Below are 21,994 nucleotides of genomic sequence, written 5' to 3' on the forward strand. Positions count from 1 at the left end.
AGAACGTAGATTAATATAAATGAGTTAGATTAAGAGCTAGTCAGCAACAAGCCTAAGCTGAGGCCAAGCTTTCATAATTATTATTCATGTCATTATTTGGGAGCTGGCAGTCCAAAGACGCATTACGTTACATGGCTCCATGGCTAAAGATCCATGCCACTAAGTCTTTGATCCCTAGGGAGAAACTGAGTCATTCTCTAACTTCCACAGGGCATACACACACACACACACACACACACACACACACACACACTTTTTTTTTTTTTTCTGAGACAAATTTTCTCTGTGTAGCCCTGGCTGTTCTAGCACTCTCTGTAGACCAGACTGGCCTTGAACTCAGAGGCCTGCTTCTGTCTCCAGAGTAATGGGATTAAAGACATGAGCCACCACACAAGAATTTCTATATAGCCTTTATCTATTTTCTCCATTGTTAGCATCTTATAACAGTACATTTATCAAATCTAAGGGGGAAAAATGACAGCTAATACAACAAGCTGGTTAATTTATAAACTACAAAACTAAACTATTTCCCACTGTGGAAACTGAGAGATTCAAGTTCAAGATGCCTGGTAGATTCTGCATCCAAAAAGGGCCTACTTCCTGGCTAATGGGTGGGCCTTCTTCCTGTGCCTCCATAGTCGAAGAAGCAAGCTAGCTTTATGGGTTCTCTTAGAAAAGGCTAATCCCATCTTGCCCAGCCTAAACACAAGGGGAGTGTTTAGTCTTACTGCAACTTGATATGCCATGCTTTATTGATACCCATGGGAGGCCTGCCCCTTTCTGAACAGAAACAGAGGAGTGGATGGAGGGTGGGGTGGAGGAAGGTGGGGATAGGGGGATGGGAGGAGAGAAAGGGAAACTGCAGTCAGAATGTAAAATAAGTAATAAATTAAATTAATTTAAAAAATTTTAAAACTGGAGAAAAATAAAGGGCTAATTCCAGGGGACTCAATTCTCATGCCCTAATCACATCTTAAAGTTCCTACTTTTAAAAAAATCATTACCTGGGAGGGGGAAGATTTCAATATGCAGATTTTTAGGGGACCCCAACACTGGGACCATAGCAGCCACACTGGTACATCAGAGAAATTCCCGAACATACTTGAATTTCAACTGTTTCCCCACCAAAGTCATTTTCCAGGACCCACACCAGAAACATAGTGCATTGTTCTTACTCTCCTGAAACCTGAATTTCCTTTTTCCTCTTGTTCCCTACAACTGTAACAGCTCTGAGGATTAACTGTCACCTGCTTAGGTTTCTGTTTTCTTCATAATTATAGACTCTAGACTCTGAGAACATGAGTTCTCATCCCAGACACAGTGCCTTTCTCCAACATCACATTATGGAAGACACAAACATTTTTTTCCTAAAGATTTATATATTTTTATGTGTCTGGATATTTTGCCTGTATGTATGTGTGTGCTCCGTATGTGTGCAATGCCTGAGGAGGCCAGAACTGGAGTTACAGACAGGTGTGAGCTCCCATGTGGGTACTGGGAACTGCTCCAAGGCCCTCTGGGCCATTTCTCTGGCCCCATGAAAGGCACATCAACACAACTTATCACTGCTAGTTACCATGGACAGGTGAGGCAGTATCTGTCAGCATTCTGTTCGAACATACATATTATTCTCTGGAAGCAAGTCGCTAAGGCTAGGCTACACTAAAAGCCAATGGTGGCAGCAGTTGAGAACGCTGAAAACCAGGGCCGTGCTAGGGTACATGTGATCTCAAGAAATTTCACTGTCAATAGAAACTGAAGAGAGAAGAGACGAGCAAGGATTTCACTGCATTTGGATCCGAATCACCCTTTTAGGTAGACTGGGAGGCTTTGATGGCAACAAACAGCCTTTCTGCCCTTTTTAAGAATCATCCACATAAGGACAAGAAACAAAGTTGCAAATGTCCATTTCCCAGAAACAAAAATGTGAAACTCTAACCCACAACACACAAGACAGGGCTGCCAAGGGCAGAGAAGGTAAATGACAGCACAAAGCTGAGTGGATGGCTAGCCCGGCTGCTCTCATTCAGCAAGAGAAAAACATTACATAAGAGGAGAAAAATAGAAAATACAATGTATTAAGAAGCCATTGGGGTTGGGGACTTAACTCAGTGGTAGAGTGCTTGCCTAGCAAGTGCGAGGCCCTGAGATCGGTCCTCAGCTTGGGGGGGGGGGGAACTTCTAAAGAGAGAGAGAGAGAGAGAGAGAGAGAGAGAGAGAGAGAGAGAGAGAGAGAGAGAAAGCCGGGAGGTGGTGGTGCTTGCCTTTAATCCCAGCACTCGGGAGGCAGAGCCAGGCGGATCTCTGTGAGTTCGAGGCCAGCCTGGCCTACCAAGTGAGTTCCAGGAAAGGCGCAAAGCTACACAGAGAAACCCTGTCTTGAAAAACAAAACAAAAAAAAACAAAAACAAAAAAAGCCATTAAACTACCATTATTTATAGAATAATGCCTCTAAATGTTGCAAATAAGCACTCAGTACAGTAGCCAAGCACAAAATCAGTATAGAGGAAAGAATATTCATACAATGAAAAAGATGATTTATACAATATAAATGAGTTCCATTAGAATCTCTTCAGCTCCGTGGTCTAAAATGTCCTCAAACTTGGTCGACAGCCAAGACTATCCTTGAGCTCTGACTTTCCTGCCCAACTTCCTAAGTGCTAAGTCAAAGACATGTACAACCACAGCAGGATTGTCAAAGATAAATTACCCTATCATGAATACTAAAAGAAATAACTGTATTAACAGTAATAACAACATCCCTAATAAGAATAACCACATTAAGGTATTATAATTGGTGGAACATCATCTACAAAAAACTTTATTTTGAGGAATGCTACATGTACAAGCCATAGGCAGGTAGATCTATGGGGCTGCCAGGCCAGTCAAGGTTGTAGTACAACGGTTCTCAACCTGTGGGTCACAACCCCTTTGAGGGTCAAAAGACCCTTTCACAGGAATCATCTAAGACAATCAGAAAACACAGATATTTACATTATATTTCATAAAAGTAGCAAAGTTACAGTTATGAAGTAGCAATGAAAATAATTTTATGGCTGGGGTCACACAACATGAGGAACTATATTAAAGGGCCACAGCATTAGGAAGGTTGAGAATCACTGCTATATTGAGAGTGTCTTTTTAAAAAATTATTCAACTTATTAAAAGGTAAAATTATAGGGATAGAAAATTAATCAGTGGTAATTTATTAAAAGGTAAAATTATAACAGAAACTTAATCGGTGGTAATTTGAGGTGAAGTGGAGGTTTTCGTTCATTTGTTTTGGTTTTTTCTTCTTTTTGGTTTTTCAAGACAGAGTTTCTCTGTGAAGACCAGGCTGGCCTTGAACTCACTCTGTAGACCAGGCTGGCCTTGAACTCACAAGGATCCGCCTGTCTCTGCCTCCCGAGTGCTGGGATTAAAGATGTGCACCACCTGGCAGGGTGAAGGGTATTCTGAGGGTGGTGGGGCTGTGAGGGTGGAATGTCATATAAGTATCTGTTAAAGCTGAGAAATAACATGAGATCTCAACTCAAGCAAACACACACCACTTGGCTACACTTCCTGTGTGCTCACAGTCCAGGTCAAGTTCACTGCTTTCTAGTTCCTGCACACATCCTTGCCTTATCACACTGTTTCTTCTGCTGGGACCTCACCCTTATCTCAGTCCACGGAGATTACCCTGCTCCTGCGGACCGTTCAAATCCCACTCAGTTCAGAGCTCTTCGCAAATGTGCACTGGCACACTATTCACATACACTCAGGGAAGGTCACAACAATGATAGTGATACAGAAGCAGAATACTGAACTGAAAAGTTATTTATTATTTAAAAGTCCAGCATTATTGGATCCCTTTTGAAATATTTATTATGAGAATAAGAACTTAGTCCAATGTTTTAGTAACAAGGGCAACGACAAAAACTGCATATGAAAAAAAAATTTAACAGAGAACCCAGTAGGTCCCCAAAAACAAAATAACAAAGACAAAACATACAACCACACAAACTGTTAAAATATAAAACCAAAACACTGCACATGTATTTTTAAACTGTTGCTGATATACTCCAATGAGGGCCAAATTATTATGTCCAAGCCGATAAATAACAAATAAACACACCTTCTTAAATTATCCTATTTTGTTATAGATAGTAACTTTTGTTACTTTGCTTTCTTGATACAGATTCTCATGTATCTCAGGCTGGTCTTGAACAATCCTCCAACCTCTACCTCTCAAATACTGAGATTATTTGAGGCTTGCAGCACCATGCCCGGCTTATATACAGAGTAATTTTAGAAAGAATACGAATCATATGTATAAACTGTCCACATACAGCAACACATATTTTACATATGAACACATTCACTTGTACTTAATGGAAGACAAAATAAAATATAATTTAAACATCTTGATTTGAGAATAGTGGATCTGACTGTTTTGCTAAATTGCAACATCAAAATCACCAAACATACTATCAAAAGATAGTTACTTTAAATGTTTTTAAAAATAATTTCTTTCCAAACTTTTTGTACTTTAGGGTAAAAGGAAATACAAGATTCTTTGCTCGTAAATGATGGTACTTATTTTCAATGGCTAACACAGAAAGCAGGCAAGAAAAGCCCGTTTTTTCCAGCAATTCCAAGTGGTGTTATTCAGCACTTCCCGGAAACACTGGGTACCCCAGATCTGGCAGTTACTTCTGCTGAAATGTCCTTCAATGGCTTTCAAGCACACCTGACCTTGGCAGTCCACAGGAGACCACTATGTGAATGGATCTGCAGTGGATGTGAAGGCTTTTGTAAAAAGAAGTCACTCTGTGTTTCCAGGAAGAAACAAGGGATGGAACAGTTCATCCAGAACAAAATCCGGTTCCTACTCAGATGCAGTTATACAGGCAACAGAAACTGAATGCCCAGACCCCAAGCACACTCTCGCTTTCTCTATCTCCACAGAGGGTCTGGTGTCCGAGGACCCGGCGTTAGTTCCGCGCAAGGGCTCCAGGGCTTCAGTCGGAGAGGGACGGGGAGCGCACGGACCGGCCGCTGGCGGGGCTGGAGAAGGCAAAGGGCTCCTTGTCCTTGTCCTTGCTGTCGTGCTTGTGCTTATGCTTGTGCTTGTGCTTGTGCTTCTTCTTCTTCTTCTTGTGCTCATGGTGATGGTGGTGATGGTGCTCGCTGTGCCGAGAGGACGTCGACTCCTTAGCGAACACCGAGAGTGGAGCCGCTACCATGGAGTGCACACTCATCTCCAAAGGCTGCTCTTTACCTTCGAGATGAAAACACCAATGAAAGTCTGCTGATAGGAAGAAGGACAGCTATCCTAGGAGGAAGCTGACAACAGTCTCCTGAAGTACTGGAACACAACAGTTAACTGCTTCAACAGAACTGCCAGCATCTTGGCCAGAAGTCAACTAACTTAGGTCCATCTAGCCTATAGAAAATACTACATATGCTAGTGTATTAGCAAATCATCCTTTGGAGGTTAGTATTTTCTAAGTACCATGGCTAAACAATAATGACTACCTGAGTGCTATGTACTAAAATCTATACTGGCCAATGAAAGTATAACTCCTTCAAATATTGCTCTGCCCTAAACTGTTATGGGGGAGGGCAGTACTTTATGGAGTCACTTAGACTTATAAAATTATTAATGCACAAATACACTATCTTAGTTACTAATAATGGTATCTTGATGAAAATGAAATACTCCTTTAGTTGCTTAGATGATTTCTGGGAATATATGGATAAAAGGAAACTCTTCTGAAGATCCAGTACACATGGTAAAGACCCAGGAGAGTGGAGGCTATGAAGGGAAATGTTCCTAAAGACAAGACTCATGTCAGTAAAAGAGACAGGAACTGAAAAACCAGAAGACCGTGTTCTAGATGAGTCTGTCCGCTTAGCCTTAGGATGTACTGAATCTCATCTAAAAAGCAACGCAATGTCCTCAACCACCCCCTTCAGTTCTAATAATCTGCTGACTGAGGAAACAGTCATGAAACTGTGCTAGCATATGACCTTAACTTCAATCTTAAATGAATTAAGTATGCTCTCATGCTACAGGTACAGAAAGACAGACTCCTATCTCACAACACGAGGCCAGGCAGCAGGGAAAGGGAGCAGTGTCCGTGGCATACACACAGCTGAGCTCCCTGCTCACTGTCTGCCGTTTCATCAGCCATGTGTGGTGACTGTCTAAGTGACTGTCTGTGCTTCTCTGCCCTCAGGACCTGTGCGGTACAGGCTTCATCATCCTAAACACTGGCCAACCTGCTGGGAATTCAGAAAAGCCAACGGTTATCCTCCAAGCTGTGCTGCCCCGCAGAGGCAAAGGCCACATGGATGTCTGTGGTTTACTCTGTTCTAGGGAATACCTACAACCACTTCAAAGGTGAATTCATCTTTCCCTGTAGCCTTATAGCTCACATTAAGCTATCTGGACTACAAAGCTTGAATTTTGCTTGACTTTTATGAGAACACAAGAAGTTCAACTAGCTTCATAATGGATGGCTCCTATGACAAAGCACTGGTTCCAGTCTGAATCAGAATATTTTTAAAATGAGCTTGAGGCACCAGATATAACAGCAAGAAACTTCAAGTTCTGCCCAACTGACTCAGAGTCAACCTTAAAAGATGTCTAAAGATACAGCAAGTTCAATACTAATCCTGGATAATAAGTATTATGAACTGAAACAGATCAACATTAAAGGATGCTGGTCAATGCACTCATTGTTTTAAAAATTATTGAATGTACAGAGAGAATTAGACGTTTATCTAGACTTTCCTATATGGCTCATACCACTGAGTAATAAGGATGAGGAATTTAGCTTTATAGAAATAAGTCATCCTATAAATAAAAATGGAAAGATTAATTAGAATAACATTACTTGGTAATCCTCAATGAGTTAATACATTTAGATCCTGAATATCCACAATAGTTAACCTCATTAAAGAGTCAACCAGATATTAGGTGTGTCCAAATGGAAATACACACCAGTGACAAACCTAAATACAATTACATGTCTAATAGGACTGTAATTTTACAGAAATTACAAATAACTCCCTTGTACTAACTTTACCACAAATAAACAGAAAAAATACACACCTGAAAACTATAGACAAAAATATGATTTCTTTAACAAATACATTGCAGGGTGGAGAGAAAAAAAGATATGGACTAGAATCTAAATTTAAAAAGATAAATGATAAAAAGGATTGCAATGTGGACTTTCTGTGGGCACTGATTTAAACAAACACATTCTAAAAATAAAAAAGAGCCACGGAGATGGTTCAGTAGGATTCACTTTTAAGCTGGCAAAGCCCCCTCAGTGATGTGAAATGCCTTTTCTATTTTAGATAGCAGATATAGTAGTGGAAGAGATAACATATAATTCAAAAGACTGTAAACCTGTCCATTTTGTTATACAAAAGATACCTGTTGAATGTAAAAGTTTCCCTAAGACCAAATTTGAACAAACAGCAAGGTGTAGGCAACTTAACATATGTAAAACAAACAAAAGTACTTAATAAAAGCCCAACTTGCAAGCTTTGCAGTCCATTTCATAAGAATGCTTAAGAAACAGTGAACGATCTACTACTTTTATTGACTTCTTTTACATCGGGGAGGTATATGTTCACATTTAAGATAAAGCCTGTAGTAGTTTCTACTAGGAAAGACAAGAATTCTATTTTTGATTCTTTAGATCAAATAAAAAAATAAGATGTTGAAACACATCATTGTAATTTAAAGTTTGAAAAAATATTCAGTCTGTTTTTTATGTTGAGTTCCAAAAGTAAGATCTCTAGGGAAAGCGTCCAAGCCTTTTAAAACAAATTGTTTTAATTTCAAAGTAAGATTTCAAGTACTAGAATTGTGCTTTCTGAATTATGCAAGAAGGCATTACATAATGCAGCAGTCTGACCCAGACAGCTGCAGGGCTCTCCTCTTCACAGAAACCACTCGGGACCTCCTGCTGCTCCACTTTCCCCCCTCCTTCCCCTCTGCTCCCCAGGCCTGAGATCACTAAATGAACCCTGGAGACAGTCCTGTGCGCCCAACCTTGCAGTGGTGGAGAGAGAGCGCAGTGTTGGGAGGGAGAGGCTCCACGGTGACCAATCTGTCACTCACGGGACCATACAGCCTTTCCTGCCTGTTCTCCTTCCAGAAAAAGGGGGCGGGGGTCAGTTCATGAAGGGAAACACTCTTACACCTCTCTTCTGTTATCCCACAGTTGGACCCATTGCCTTCACAAAATTATACTCTGAAATATCTTCTTTACCCTCATACACGGGGCGGGGGGGACGGACAGAGAGAGAAAGAAAGAGAAGGAGGTGGTGGTAAAAGCATACCATCATTGTCCTCTACCAACAAAATATGCATGTCTTCTCCATCTTACTTAAAGCATGGCCTTTTGTTTTGTGTCTACCCTCCTAGATGAGGTCTGTAACACATTTCCATTGGTGAATACCATCCTGCTCCTTGGCTCTAAGTCCTTGAGACATATGACAAGTCACCTCACCTTGTGAATACAGGGAGCAAGGGGCCCCCACTGAACAGCTCTTAACCTGAAGAGACAATATAAACGAGGAAAGGCACACTGCTCAAAGGGCCTTTCCTTAAATAGTTCACGAAAAGCTGTAGCTCTGCCAGACTTTTATATGCTGTCTCTCCATGTTTAGGCAACCAGGGCAAACCTTTTTGTATGTTTTAGCTACTATGAATAAAAGGGACCTCAGCTAGATTTGGCCCCCAAAGCCCACATATGCTCTTTGATCTAGTCTGGAGACTGAAGGGAGGCCTTCTCTTTCCACTGGGCTCTTTCAGGAACCGAACTCAGCCCCAGATTAATCTTGCCCCCACACATTCCCGGCTCCCTTTAGGACCAACTTACTTGATACTCCTTGGTTTAGACTAACACTGAATCTCTGACATTCCAAAAGACGGACCTGCAAATAATGCTCCCACAGAAAGACTGTCACACAAGCCAGGCAGGCCCCTCTAGTCTTCCAGGAGAACGGACTGGCTCAGCAGCTGAAGATATCTGCCACCAAGCCTGACACCCTGAGTTTGATCCCGGACCCCAAGTGGCAGAAGGAGAGAACTGACTCCTGCAAACTCCTCTACATGTGTACTGTAACGTAAGTGCACGCACACTCCTCTACATGTGGACTGTAACGTACGTGCACACACACTCCTCTACATGTGGACTGTAACGTACGTGCACACACACTCACAAAAATAAATGTACAAATGAGACAGGAGGTAGGGTGACACTTCTACTGCTTACTTGTTGGGTTTAGAAAACCTGCTTTATCCAGTGTAATGATACGTTAGCAAAAAGCTGTATTTGAAATTCAAAATACACACATATGCGTGCGTACACACACACACACACACACACACACACATACACACACACACACACACACCTCTTTAGGATACTACCCTTTATAAAACAAAATCTTCTAAGTAATATTGCCGGTGAATCTACACCATGTGCTATCAATAGCCTTCAGGAGCTAGCAGTACCAACATACTTAAGGAACACTAAGAACATTATAAATTAAAGCTTAAGGGTCAGATAGATGGCTCAGTGGGTCAGGTGCCTCATGCCTAACAACCGGAGTGCCATCCCTGGAACCCATATGATGAAAGGAGAAAACCAACACCTCCGAGATGTCCCCAAGCCTCCACACAGGAGCTGTAGCACATGGGTGCACACACACATAAACACATATGCAACACAATGTTTTCAAAATATATTAAAGCTTAATATATTTGTCTATTTAACTGTACTCTTGCTTCCTAACATGGTCAACAGATAATCTCAATTTCAGGCTTCCGTATTTCCCACCTCTAGTCCTGTATTTAGCTTTCTCTGATCTTCCAAAATAATGAGACTGGACAATACCACAAAGAAACTAGAAAATAAAACTGAAAATGTATTTTTCAAAGTAGTACTAGAACAATGATACAAAACCATACACGTTAAGTGTTAAAGATTTGCTTTTTATATAGCTCATGTGCCACATCACTAAGAAAATTCAAATAAATGTATTCAAACTGTTTTTGGAACAGGAATTGATTTGACTCTAGGAACTGCAGAGTTGACTTTTACACAGCTGAGGAGAAAGTCAAAGAATCATTTGCAAACTAATGTGAATAAGTCTGAAACTCCATAAGCTATAACTTTAGTTAAGTAGATAACTCCCCGTGTGTAGTAAACAATTAACAGGTATTATGAACTAGCAAAATTGTACCAAACAAAAGCCAAGAGCACACAGAAGTTAGGGATGTAGTTTAGAACATGTAGAAAGTCCTGTGTTTAATCTCCAGTGACAGGCACACAGAGTTTAGAATGAACACACACACACACACACACCACCCGAGAAGGAGAGAGAGGGGAAAGAACAAGAAAAGAGGCAAGAGAAGTGAGGAAGGAGGAGCCAAGGAAGAATCTCCAATCCCTTCATTCCTGGAAACACAAGCCGAAGTCCCAGCTAGATTCCTTCTGAAACATAGTGTGTGACTCTCTTACATAAATGCACACACCTCCCAAAGGTCTTAACACTAAAGCATTTTGAGCTGTTGCTTTTGGCGGAAGTCTACTATTAATCACAGTTGGCCCCAAGTTCCTTTCTCAAATCAATAAACATTACTCTCCTGTTTATATAATACAAAAACATATATAAAACAAGCAAAATCCACCCACTGAAACATAAGCAGAAATCCATAGATGTTTAAGGTTTACTAATGACTTTTGGAGAACCACTGGTCAGAAGTGACTTTGCTTATGGGGCTTTTTTTCCTATTCTTTTTCCTTCAACATGCAAAAATTAATCTTTGTGTCCTGGTTGTAGATAGCATCTGGTAGTTGCTATTCATTTGCATTATACTCTTTGCTTAAGAGGCAACAAAGGCCGGGTGGTGGTGGCACACGCCTTTAATCCCAGCACTCGGGAGGCAGAGGCAGGTGGATCTCTGTGAATTTGAGGCCAGCCTGGGCTACCAAGTGAGTTCCAGGAAAGGCACAAAGCTACACAGGGAAACCCTGTCTCGAAAAACCAAAAAATAAGAAAGAAAGAAAGGAAGGAAGGAAGGAAGGAAGGAAGGAAGGAAGGAAGGAAGGAAGGAAGAAAGAAAGAAGAAAGAAAGAACACAATAAACAGAAGACCATGTAAATGAGTAAATACATAATAAGTATGACTGAGCTGACCAACCTTTCTTAGGAAAGCCTAATTACTGTGGAATAATTTAAGTGTGTGTGTGTGTGTGTGTGTGTGTGTGTGTGTGTGTGTGTGTAGCCCAGAGAACAACTTCAATTCTCTCCTTCCATCATGTGGGTCCTAGGGATCAAACTCAGGTCATCAGGCTTGGCAGCACCCACCTTTACCATGGAGCCATCTTGCCAGCCCTGAATGGAATACTTTAAGTAAAAGTTGTGTATGTCTAGCACTAAGTTTTCATGACTGAAACAGCAATCCTGAGCAATGGGTGAGAAGTTAAGTGGTTAATTGGTGGATTATATAAAGGTACAGTGATACTGAATCTAAGGTTTGTATAGAAGTTAACATCCAACTGTAAGGCAAAAGCAAACAGTTATAGGTATTACAATAGGTATGCAACAGCATAATGAAGGGTGATTTTTTTTTCTCATCTATTTTTCTTCTTGTTATTTACAAATTTTCTATGACAGAAACATAAATTTTTTAAAGAGATAAACTGAAACAGTCTTTAGACTTACAAAATATAAAACCAATATATTATAAGAAAAAACAAGTTCTCTATCTTTACAGTATTTTTTAATTGATAAATTAACTCTGGGGAAAAAAAAGAAAAAACTTAAAAAAAAAAAAAAAAAAGAAAAACAAAGCTGGGCAGTGGTGGCACACGGTTTTAATCCCAGCACTAGGGAGGCAGAGGCAGGTGGATCTCTGTGAGTTCGAGGCCAGACTAGTCTACAGAGCGAGTTCTGTAGGACAGACTCCAAAGCTACACAGAGAAATCCTGTCTTGAGAAATAAAAACAAAAAACAACAAAAAAATTAACTCTGCATTTAGATTTGCTTGAGATAAAACAACACAAAACAAAACACCAGGTAACTGCACCTGTTCCCTTTCGGGACAATTCCATACTCCACTGGGGTTTTGTGGCTGGTATGATGTCACAGCCTAATGAATGCTGGGGCATCAAGGAAGATCTGGAGCTTGATGGCCGATATTTAGAAAGCCCTAAAAGATCAAACGAAAGGGAAAATATGATATATTTAGCAGGAAAAAAAGCTTGGCGGTTTTCGTATGTAAGCTAAACCAGAAATAGTTTAATCCTAGTAAAACTCTAATCATAAAAGAATACTAGAAATATTAAGGCTACTACTAAAGATCACAAGTAATTTAATCCTTTGCTAAATTGCCTCAATCTGAGGAAATTCATATTGGAGTAGCAATAAACTTGAAAGACTTGCCGAACACATAAATTAGACCTTATATTCTGCTACAGAAGCCATTCACATATTTTATTATTTATTTGGCATTTGCATATAGTTTGTAAAAATTTCTAAAAACATTTCAACTATCAAACTTACTGAACACATCAAAATAATGTAGGGATTACAAATGCATTTAAAGTAAGAATTAGTTTAGTCGTATAACATGAAACAGGATTATAACAGAATCCAGAGGTCAAATTCTGGTCCCAAACTTATTAAAAAACCAGAATGTGGGGTTGGGGATTTAGCTCAGTGGTAGAGCACTTGCCGAGCAAGCGCAAGGCCCTGGGTTCGATCCTCAGTTCCACATACAAAAAAATAACCCAAAAAAAAAACAAAAACAAAAACAAAAAACAAAAAAACCAGAATGTGTTCTACAAAGGACCCTGGGACTCTTACATAAGATGAAGACTAAAAACTGCCTAGGTATGACATGAGAAAAGGAAAGTCATAATAATAAAAAATGGGTTCTAAAACAGGTGTGGTGACACATGCCTTTAATCCCAGCAGAGACAAGCTGATCTTTGTGAGTTCAAAGCCAGCCTGGTCTACAAAGTGAATTCCAGGACAGTCAGGGAACACAGAGAAACTGTGTGTTTTTTAATTGATAAATTAATTCTGGGGAAAAAATAAAGTACAAACTACACTGAAGCCACTAACAATAGACTCAACTAAGCAGAGGACTGAGTATCAGGATGGAAGACTAGGTTAATGGAGGAAAAGGTCCTACTGCAGAGCCTACAAACCTGACTTTAGTTCCTGAGACCCATATGACAGAAAGGAGAGAACTGACTTCTGCACGTTTCTCTATAACTTCCACATGTGTACTGTGGCATGTACACACACACACACACACACACACACACACACACACACACACACACACAAAAGCACACCCCAAAAGAAAAGAAATACTGAATTCAAATACCAATAAATAAGGAGGGGAAAAAACCTTAAACAACATAACCACAATGTCTAAGTACTCTGCATATGATTAAGAGATGAAACCTAAGAAGAACATCTACCGACAGGCTAAAAGGAAGAACTGAGATTAAACACTAAAGACAGAAACAATTCAATGAAATGACAACAGAAAATACCTCAAATCTAGAGAAATAGACATCCAAGCACAAAAGGTATTTAGAACCCCAACTATACATGAGTGGAGAAGAATCTCTCCATGGTATGTAACAGTGAGAATTTGAAAGAACATTGAAAGCTGCAAAAAGACTGGAGATGTAGGTCAGTTGGCAGCATGCTTGCTTAATATGTATAGAGACCTCGATTCAGTTCCCATCTAGTATAAAACCAGACGTGAAAGCTGAGCATGGTGGTGGTGCGTGGTGGTGGTGGCAGCGGCACATGGTGGTGGCGCATGCCTTTAATTCCAGCACTCGGGAGGCAGAGGCAGGTGGATCTCTGTGAATCTGAGGCCAGCCTGGTCTACAAAGCGAATTTCAGAATAGGCAGGGCTGTTACACAGAAAAACCCTGTCTTGAAGAACAACAAAAAAAGACACAGGTACTCAACATCTACAATCCCAGTGCTTAGGAGGTAGATGTTGTTGGTTGTTTTTGCTCTTTTGGGGGACCCACCACCCAACTCCGAAATAAATCACACAAACAGAAGCTTACTCTTAATTTTAAATGTCCGCCATTAGCTTGGCTTGTTTCTTGCCAGTTTTCCTTAATTTAAATTATCCCATCTGCCTTTTGACTCTTGCTTTTCCTTTCCTTACTTCTGTAATCTAACTTTCACTCTTCCTCCATGGCTGGCTGGGTGGCTGGGTGGCTGGCTCCTAAACATCTTCCTCTCCTTGTTCTCTTGCTCTTTCTTCTTCTTCCTCCCAGATTTCTCCTTCTATATATTCTTTCTGCCTGCCAGCCCCATCTATCCTTTCTCCTGCCTTGCTATTGGCCTTTCAGCTCTTTATTAGACCATCTGGTGTTTCAGACAGGCAAAGTAACACAGCTCCACAGAGTGAAACAAATGCAGCACATTTTTGCATTATTAAACAAATGTTCCAGAGCATAAACAAATGTAACACACCTTAAAACAATATTCTACAACAGGTAGAGGCAGAAGGATACAAAGTTCATCACTGGCTACACAACAAGTTAAAGGCTAGCCTGTGATATGTAAGATCTAGCATTAAAAAATTAGTAGCTCTATATCTTAATATATAATATTATATATTAAATTACATAATTTAATATATATTAAAAGCTACAAGGGAAATATAGCAACACATCTACAAAGACAAACACATCGGAATAACAACTGACCTCTCATCAGCAACCCTAAGAGCCAGAAAAACATGGGAAGATACACTAAAGCCCTGAAAGTAAATAGCTGCTAACCACAACTGCTAAAGTCAACACATATTTTTTAATTGGTTAAGAGAAATAGATGTCCAAACAACCACTGCAAAAGATAGTTAGAGGACTACCATATACAGACGAGTTTCATGGATAGGTAATGCTCTCCTACAAGTCATGGGGTTAAACAAGATTCCCAATGCCAGGTGCAGTATACCTCCCAGGAGTTGTTTACCAAGAGGTTGTAGACATCCCCCAAAAGTAAAGGCTATGGGAATGTAGGATGGCCCAGCAGTTAAAAGCATTTGCTGTGCTTCTTCTGAGGGATGTGAGTTCAGGTCCAAGCACCCATGTCAAGAGGCTGACAACAACTTCTGTAACTCCAACTCAAGGGAATATGACATGCCCTTCTGGCTTCAGAGGGCACTTGTAAACACACACACACACACACACACACACACACACACACACACACACACGAATAAAAATAAACATAAAAAATATACAGGCTATTGTCATTGTTCTAGGTTGCCTACCAGAATCAGATGTTAAAAGCCTTTTTACTGAAGATATCACATACTTTGGTTTCAGGAGACAAAGAAATGAAGAAAGGACTGAACTGCAAACTCCCTCCCTGTCTACTAGTGTTTATAGTGTAGGAAGGGGCAATGGGCACCGCTGGGAGGGAAGCTCATCTCCGGTCTCACCCAGCTGTAGACCATGTATGCTACAAAACTGACCTGCCAGGGAATTCCATCTACTGGGCAACAGTGGCATGGCTATCTGTGGGATACCCAACTGTTCTGTGGTAATAGACACCTGATACTATAAACCTGGTCATGACAAGGAGGACATGGACCCAAGCAGGGAACACAGCACCACCGTTGAACATGTCAAACTGTCTTCAAAACATTTACGTTTAGTCTAGGACTACTGTGGCTCTCAGCCAGGGCAAAGCAGCTCTTTTTGGAGACGATGACAGTAAGTGTAGGTTCATACCTGGCCAAAGTGCTGAGAATGAATGTTCAGCTTAAAACAGCGTATCTATATCCCTTCATTCCCGAGACCCAGGGAACGTCATAGAGAAGAGGGCAGAAAGAACTCAAGATCAAGAGTGTTATGAATCACTGCCGCTGTAACCATGAACACACAGCAGTTACACATCTGCACATTTCCCATCATGGACAGAGGTGTCTGTGAGGCCCCATCTCTTCCTGTGTTAATTACTGCTCATGACTGCTCGAGGAGGGCTATCATTAGCTAGCAGTACAGCCACTGGAAAACTAGGTAGGAAAAACAAAAGATTCAGAGGGAAAGGAAAGGGGATGCCAAAAGGCAATGGGAGTGAACATAATCACAATACATTGTAAATATATGAGAAAATGTCAAATCATTTTAAAGAGGAGGAAGACTAGATGACCAGACTAGAAAAGTCAGAGCCAACAATTGTCTCCAGGAAACACAGCTCACTGTTGGACACTCACAGACCCATAGTCACAGTGTGGAATCAACCTATCAAGCCAACAGGGACATCTGATAATGCAGGCTTCCAACCAAAATGCATTAAGAGACACAGGGGGCCTGTTTAACATACTAATAAAGGGAACATAAAGACCATTTAAAAAGTACAGACCAGGATTAAGACTTTTGTTGTTGTTGTGTGTTTGTTTTTCTCAAGACAGGGTTTCTCTGTGCAGCCTTGGAACTCACTCTGTAGACCAAGCTGGTGTCGAACTCAAGCATACATCTGTCTCCTGAGTGCTGGGATTAAAGGCTTGTGCCACTACCAACTGGCATAGGATTTTCAAATAATCAGAAAAAAAAAGAGCAAAAATATTCAAAAGGGTGGGGTGGGAAGAAAAATCACTCATAAAAAGAAAAAAAATGTTAAAAAATAAATCTAAGCTGAGGAGATGACTCAATCAGTAAGATACTAGCTTCATAGGCATGAGGACCTGAGTTTGGATCACCAAAACCCACGTTTAAAAAGAAAAAGTGGGTCCACTGGCACATTCTTTTATTCTAGCAATGGCCAGATAGGAGGCAAAGACAGGCAGATCCCTGGAAGTTCACTTCATCAACAAAAGGTAGATATATGTTGACTGAAGAATGTTACTCAGAGTTGTGATCTCATACACGTGTGTACCCACACATGAACATACACACAGAATGAAATAGACCTAGATTTATCATTTTGTAGCTATTACAAAGACAGCACAACCAACAAAAATATGGTATTTGAAAAATACACCCAAGTCTATGGTATCAAATTATATGGAATGGGCAGACAAAAAAAAAAAAAAAAAAAAAGGAGCATTATGGAACATACTGTCTGCCTTTAGTTAAAAAAAAAAAAAAAAAAAGTCATATTATAACAAGATACTTTGTTATGATGACTACTCCAAAAACCCAAAAGTATACCAAATCTTCTAGGGGATGGGGAGACAAACAAAGCCTCACCACATAGCTCTGGCTGGTCTGGAGCTCATGAGGAAGAGAACTGATATACTACAACAAACTAAAAGAAGCAGCACTTGTCAACTGTATTATTGTGTGTGCATATGTGTGCACATGCGTTCACACATGTAAGCACAAATGCATGCCATAACACACAGATGGAAGTCAGAGAACTTTATGAGGTTAGTTCTCTCCTTCCACCTTCACAGGGTCCCAGGGATTGAACTCAGGGCACCAGGCTTGCACAGCAAATGCCTTTACCCACTGTGCCATCTGGCCAGACCTCGAAAACGTGCTTTCTATAATTTACTATTTCGTCAGTGTAAATTACACTGACACAGCCTAAGAACTTTATATTGTCTTCTCAATTTTACACTTACTCATTTGAATAAAGCAACAGACCTTAGAACGGATCTATAGCAACAGACTCCACCTCTCCTGAGATCGTGGCATGTTATCCTTACCTGGAGTTGACGGCCTTTCAAGCATGTTCAGATGATGGGAAATGAAGGCCTGACTATCATGAACAGTGTCCATATCCACCTCCTCCTCGTCTTGAGAACTTGAAAACTAGAGCATACACAACAAAAGAAGAAAGAGCCGCGGTATCACTTCATGTTCCCATATTATCTTTCAGCACAATTGGAAGGGAAAGGCCAAAGAATAGACCATTGTAATTTTTAGAAGAAAAACAAGTCTCTTTTCTTCAAAAAAGGCACTAAAACAAAAATTGGGTGAATCAGCCCCCAAAGCAGCTGGTAGGAAATGACTGTGACTAGCAACTAAAACCCATGCCTGTAATGTGGGAAGAACTAGTGAGCTATGGTAGAATGCACTTTCCCAAATATGAAGAAATATGCAGTTAGTTGAAGAACTAGGTGGAATGTTTTAGGAGACTTGGATTCTTTTATGATTTGCTATTTTTCTGACGTGTTCCTGCTAAGGAACACCTAAGAGCAGCCCTACATAGCTAACACAGTAACCTTTATCTCTTACTTGGATGATGAGTTTGAGCTCACTGCTAGCCTCCCTCTTCTCCTCCAGTATCTGACCAGGCTCTAGTGAGGCCCCCAGTGGTCCAGCCTTCTCTTCACTCCTGCTCACAATCTTGTACACTTATTACACTGTGATCCTATGGCAATACTTAAGACCAAAAATAGATTTTTGGATACAAGCAGCTTGTAGTACAGCCAAAAACTAAACAGCTGTAACAACCACACAGATTAGAGCATGCCCAGTGACCAAAATTAACAGGAATCAATATAAAATGTGCAGCCCTTTCCTGTCTTTTATAGGGCCAGAGTGTTTTGTCGACTTTTGGAGATTTCTCTCACCCATAAGGACCTCATGGGTTTTTTAAAATAATTTATTTATTTTTATTTCATGTGCATACGTGTTTTGCCTGCGTGTATATCTATGAAAGTGTCAGATCCCTGAAACTGAAGTTACAGACAATTTTGAGTTGCCATGTGTGTGCTGGGAATTGAACATGGGTCCTCTGGAAGAGCAGCCAGCCAGTGCTCCCAACCACTGAGCCATCTCTCCAGCCCCCTTATGTGTTTTTGTCTTTTTTTAGATTTATTTTATCATTTTAAATTATAATTATGTGTATGTGTCTGTGTGTTTAGGGGGAATAGTCACAAGTGTGCAGCAACAGGAGGCCAGAAGAGGGTACTGGATGGGGGTGGGGGGTGGGGGGGAGCTGGAGTAGTTGTGAGCAACTGGGAAGTGAACTCAGGACATTTGGAAGAGCAGTAAACGAAAGAACGCTCTAAATAGCTTAGCCATGGGTCCAGCCCTAAAGGGCTGCACCTCCTCTGATGTCACTTTCTCCTGTTACCTGAAGTGTGCATACGGATACATCAGTGTGTGTGTGAGGGGGGGGGGACAAGCACACTGATTCCCACCCAAGAGAACTCTTTACAAGGACTGCCTTCTTCCATGTACACATTGGTCTGAGCTCTCCCCAACCCAAACCTTAGGACACACTTCATATTTACAAGAAACGTGATTATATCTCAGATAACTTAGTGTCAAGACACCAGCAGGGAACGGCCAGGAGAACAGTTTGGTCTGCTGAAAGCGGAAGGCTGGAGTATGGCAGACACTATGTCATCAGTATGAAAATCGTTTCTGGAAAAATCCTTTTATGGTGAAATGATTCACACACATTCTTTTTACAGAGCCTGACAATTCACAAAGCAGAGTTTGGTTTTCGAAAGGCAAAAACACAAATTTTAAAAATCATCAAATGTAATGTACCCTCTCCTCCCAAGTCATCATATTATCCATTCATTCATTATTTTCTTTTCAAAACCATTTGCCAGGTGCTCAATCTGTTTAGAACTGCCCAACAATTCTAACTGTGCAGCAAGCAACAACTTACAGGCTGGTCTCTAGTTCAACAGTCTGGTACATGGACAAGACAGCTAATGTGGAGCAGGCTCTCTCTGAACTGAATCTATCTGCAGTTTTATTCTGCACTATGCAGAGAAGAAATCCTAGGGTCTAAAAGAATCTTACATCATCACACAAGCAGACTGGAGCACATTTGTTCAGTTTAGTCATGTGATGACTGTGATATTTTATGAATTGTAAAATGCTAAGCAAACACAAGCTGGGGGGTTAAAAAGGCAGTGACCTGAGGCTAGAGAGCTGACTGGTTCAAAGAAGACATTGTCCTCTCCAGGTGGTGCTACATAGTGAGGCTCTGTCTTCTGTACTAACAAGACACTCACAGGGTTCTGAAATCCAGCTAGCTGTGCATGACAGCCTGGGTTACTCAAAGATTCCTGGTTGCTTGCTCCAGCTTCTGGAATTATGGTAGGATTCAAGACAGCTTTTTTCTCCTTTAGATTAAGAACAAGCCCGAGCTCCGGCAAGGGTAAACAGGAAGGTCTGCTGAGGCCAAACAGGGTGAAGTACAGGTCCACAGCACCACACCGTAACCTCCAGTCATGGGCAGTCCCTAAGAGGCAGACACAGAAAACTTTATTACCACGTCATCAATCTTTCAAAATCAGTTTCAGAAATCAAATAAAAATCAACTGATTAACTGAGTGCGTGTGTTGAGCATGTATGTGCGGAGGTGCTGCGGTGAAGTGTGGAAGTCAGTACAATTTGCAGGAGTCAATTCTTTCTTTCCACCCCATGGATTCCAGAGGCCAGACTCAAACCATCAGGCTTGGTGGCAAGCGCCCTCATCTGCCATGCCTCATCTCTTGCCAGCACAAGTGAAAACCAGCTATTGGAACAACGAATTGTTCCGGCTTTAACTATCTCTTTCCATTCTTCCGCTTTAGTAATCACTCTGCCCACTTGTTAGGACAACAGGATTCAATGACTACAACAGAGATACTACTGGAACTTTACTAATTTGAGGTTTTAAATTTGATAAGAAAATGAGTTAAGCACCTTGCCACCAAGCCTGACCACTGGAGGTTGATCTGTGGGAGCCCACGAGTAGTCCTCTGACTTCCACACATGCACACATGTGCATACCACACACATACACAAAACCATAAATTAAACATAGTGCAAAAAAAAAGCATAGTATGAAAATGCACAACTTCTTAATATAATTCTAAATGCAGTTTATTATAGAGGAAGAAAATACTTTGCTAAACATCTTCACATTGTTAATTAAAGTTTCTGAAATCAATTAAGCAAATCTTCCTACACTTATCGTTTATGTATTTTTTTCCTCAATGGCTATAACATTCTCTTCTATATATTTTAAATGAAACCAGTTTTTAAAGTCTCCACTTTCAAACCATTGCCAGCTGATTTTTTGTTTGTTTTTGGTTTTGTTTTGGGTTTTTCAAAACAAGGTTTCCCTGTGTAACAGCCCTAGATGACCTGGAACTCACTTTGTAGACCAGACTGGCCTTGAACTCAGAGATCCAAATACTGGAATTAAAGGCATGTGTCACCACGCCTGGCGGCCAGTTGTATGTTTTTGACAGTCTCAAGTGGCCCAGGCTGGTCTGAGCTTGCTAAGCAGTGAGGAATTATCTTGATTTTGATACAGCTCCTGAGTCCTAGGATTAGAAAGGTACCAAGTTTATATGGTGTCAGGGACAAAAACTAGGGCTGTGTGCATGCTGGGCAAGCACTCTAGCAACTGAGTCACATTTCCAATCCACTGTATTTATTCTTGATATAAATTTATATATTGCTTACCAGATAACCCAAGAGACCCAACAAGGCACACAGATTCAGCAAGACTTAGTGACTTAAATAATGAGTTTACTTCTTTGTTTATGATATACCCCCATTCTTAAAAGAACAACTATTAAGATGATGGTACATTGAGTAGGAACAACCCTGATGTTGCTTTAAAATGTGTGAGCCTGAGATGTAGCTAATATACAGTTTTACATATCACTTACAAGGTCCTAGGTTTGTTCCCCAACCACACACAGACACAGACACACAGACACACAGACACACACACATACACACACACACACACACACACACACACACACACACACACACACATGTGCACACGCGCATACACACTTTTTCTCCAACGGCCAAATACACTCAAATCTATATTGACATAATACAATTATATATTACTTTTCCTAACATGATTATATAATCATGATCATGAAAAATCTTTGAAAATTAAACATGAAAGTGACTTCCTATAAAAGATTCATTCTATCCGGAAGTTTAAATCCTCTTCGGTCCAGCTTCACAATCAAATGTTCAGTGTTTCCCAATCAC

At 40.6% G+C, this 21,994-nt stretch overlaps 1 protein-coding gene across 2 annotated transcripts in view; it reads right to left on the minus strand.

The window, feature by feature from the left end:
* Positions 1-3,391: 3,391 nt before the first annotated feature.
* The window catches only part of Taf2 (TATA-box binding protein associated factor 2), a 65,675-nt gene continuing 47,072 nt past the window's right edge, over positions 3,392-21,994 (minus strand). The window contains exons 23-26 of one of the 2 annotated variants that reach the window (XM_036207930.1): positions 19,999-20,228; positions 17,725-17,830; positions 12,106-12,228; positions 3,392-5,263 (exon numbers count right to left, since the gene is read on the minus strand). In XM_036207930.1, coding sequence (XP_036063823.1) covers positions 5,004-5,263; positions 12,106-12,228; positions 17,725-17,830; positions 19,999-20,228 — 719 coding nt within the window. In that variant the 3' untranslated portion in view covers positions 3,392-5,003. The remainder of the gene's footprint in view (positions 5,264-12,105; positions 12,229-17,724; positions 17,831-19,998; positions 20,229-21,994) is intronic. The other variant, XM_036207931.1, reaches the window with a different exon arrangement.

The sequence above is a fragment of the Onychomys torridus genome, chromosome 16, assembly GCF_903995425.1.
Source record: "Onychomys torridus chromosome 16, mOncTor1.1, whole genome shotgun sequence".
Taxonomy (NCBI): domain Eukaryota; kingdom Metazoa; phylum Chordata; class Mammalia; order Rodentia; family Cricetidae; genus Onychomys; species Onychomys torridus.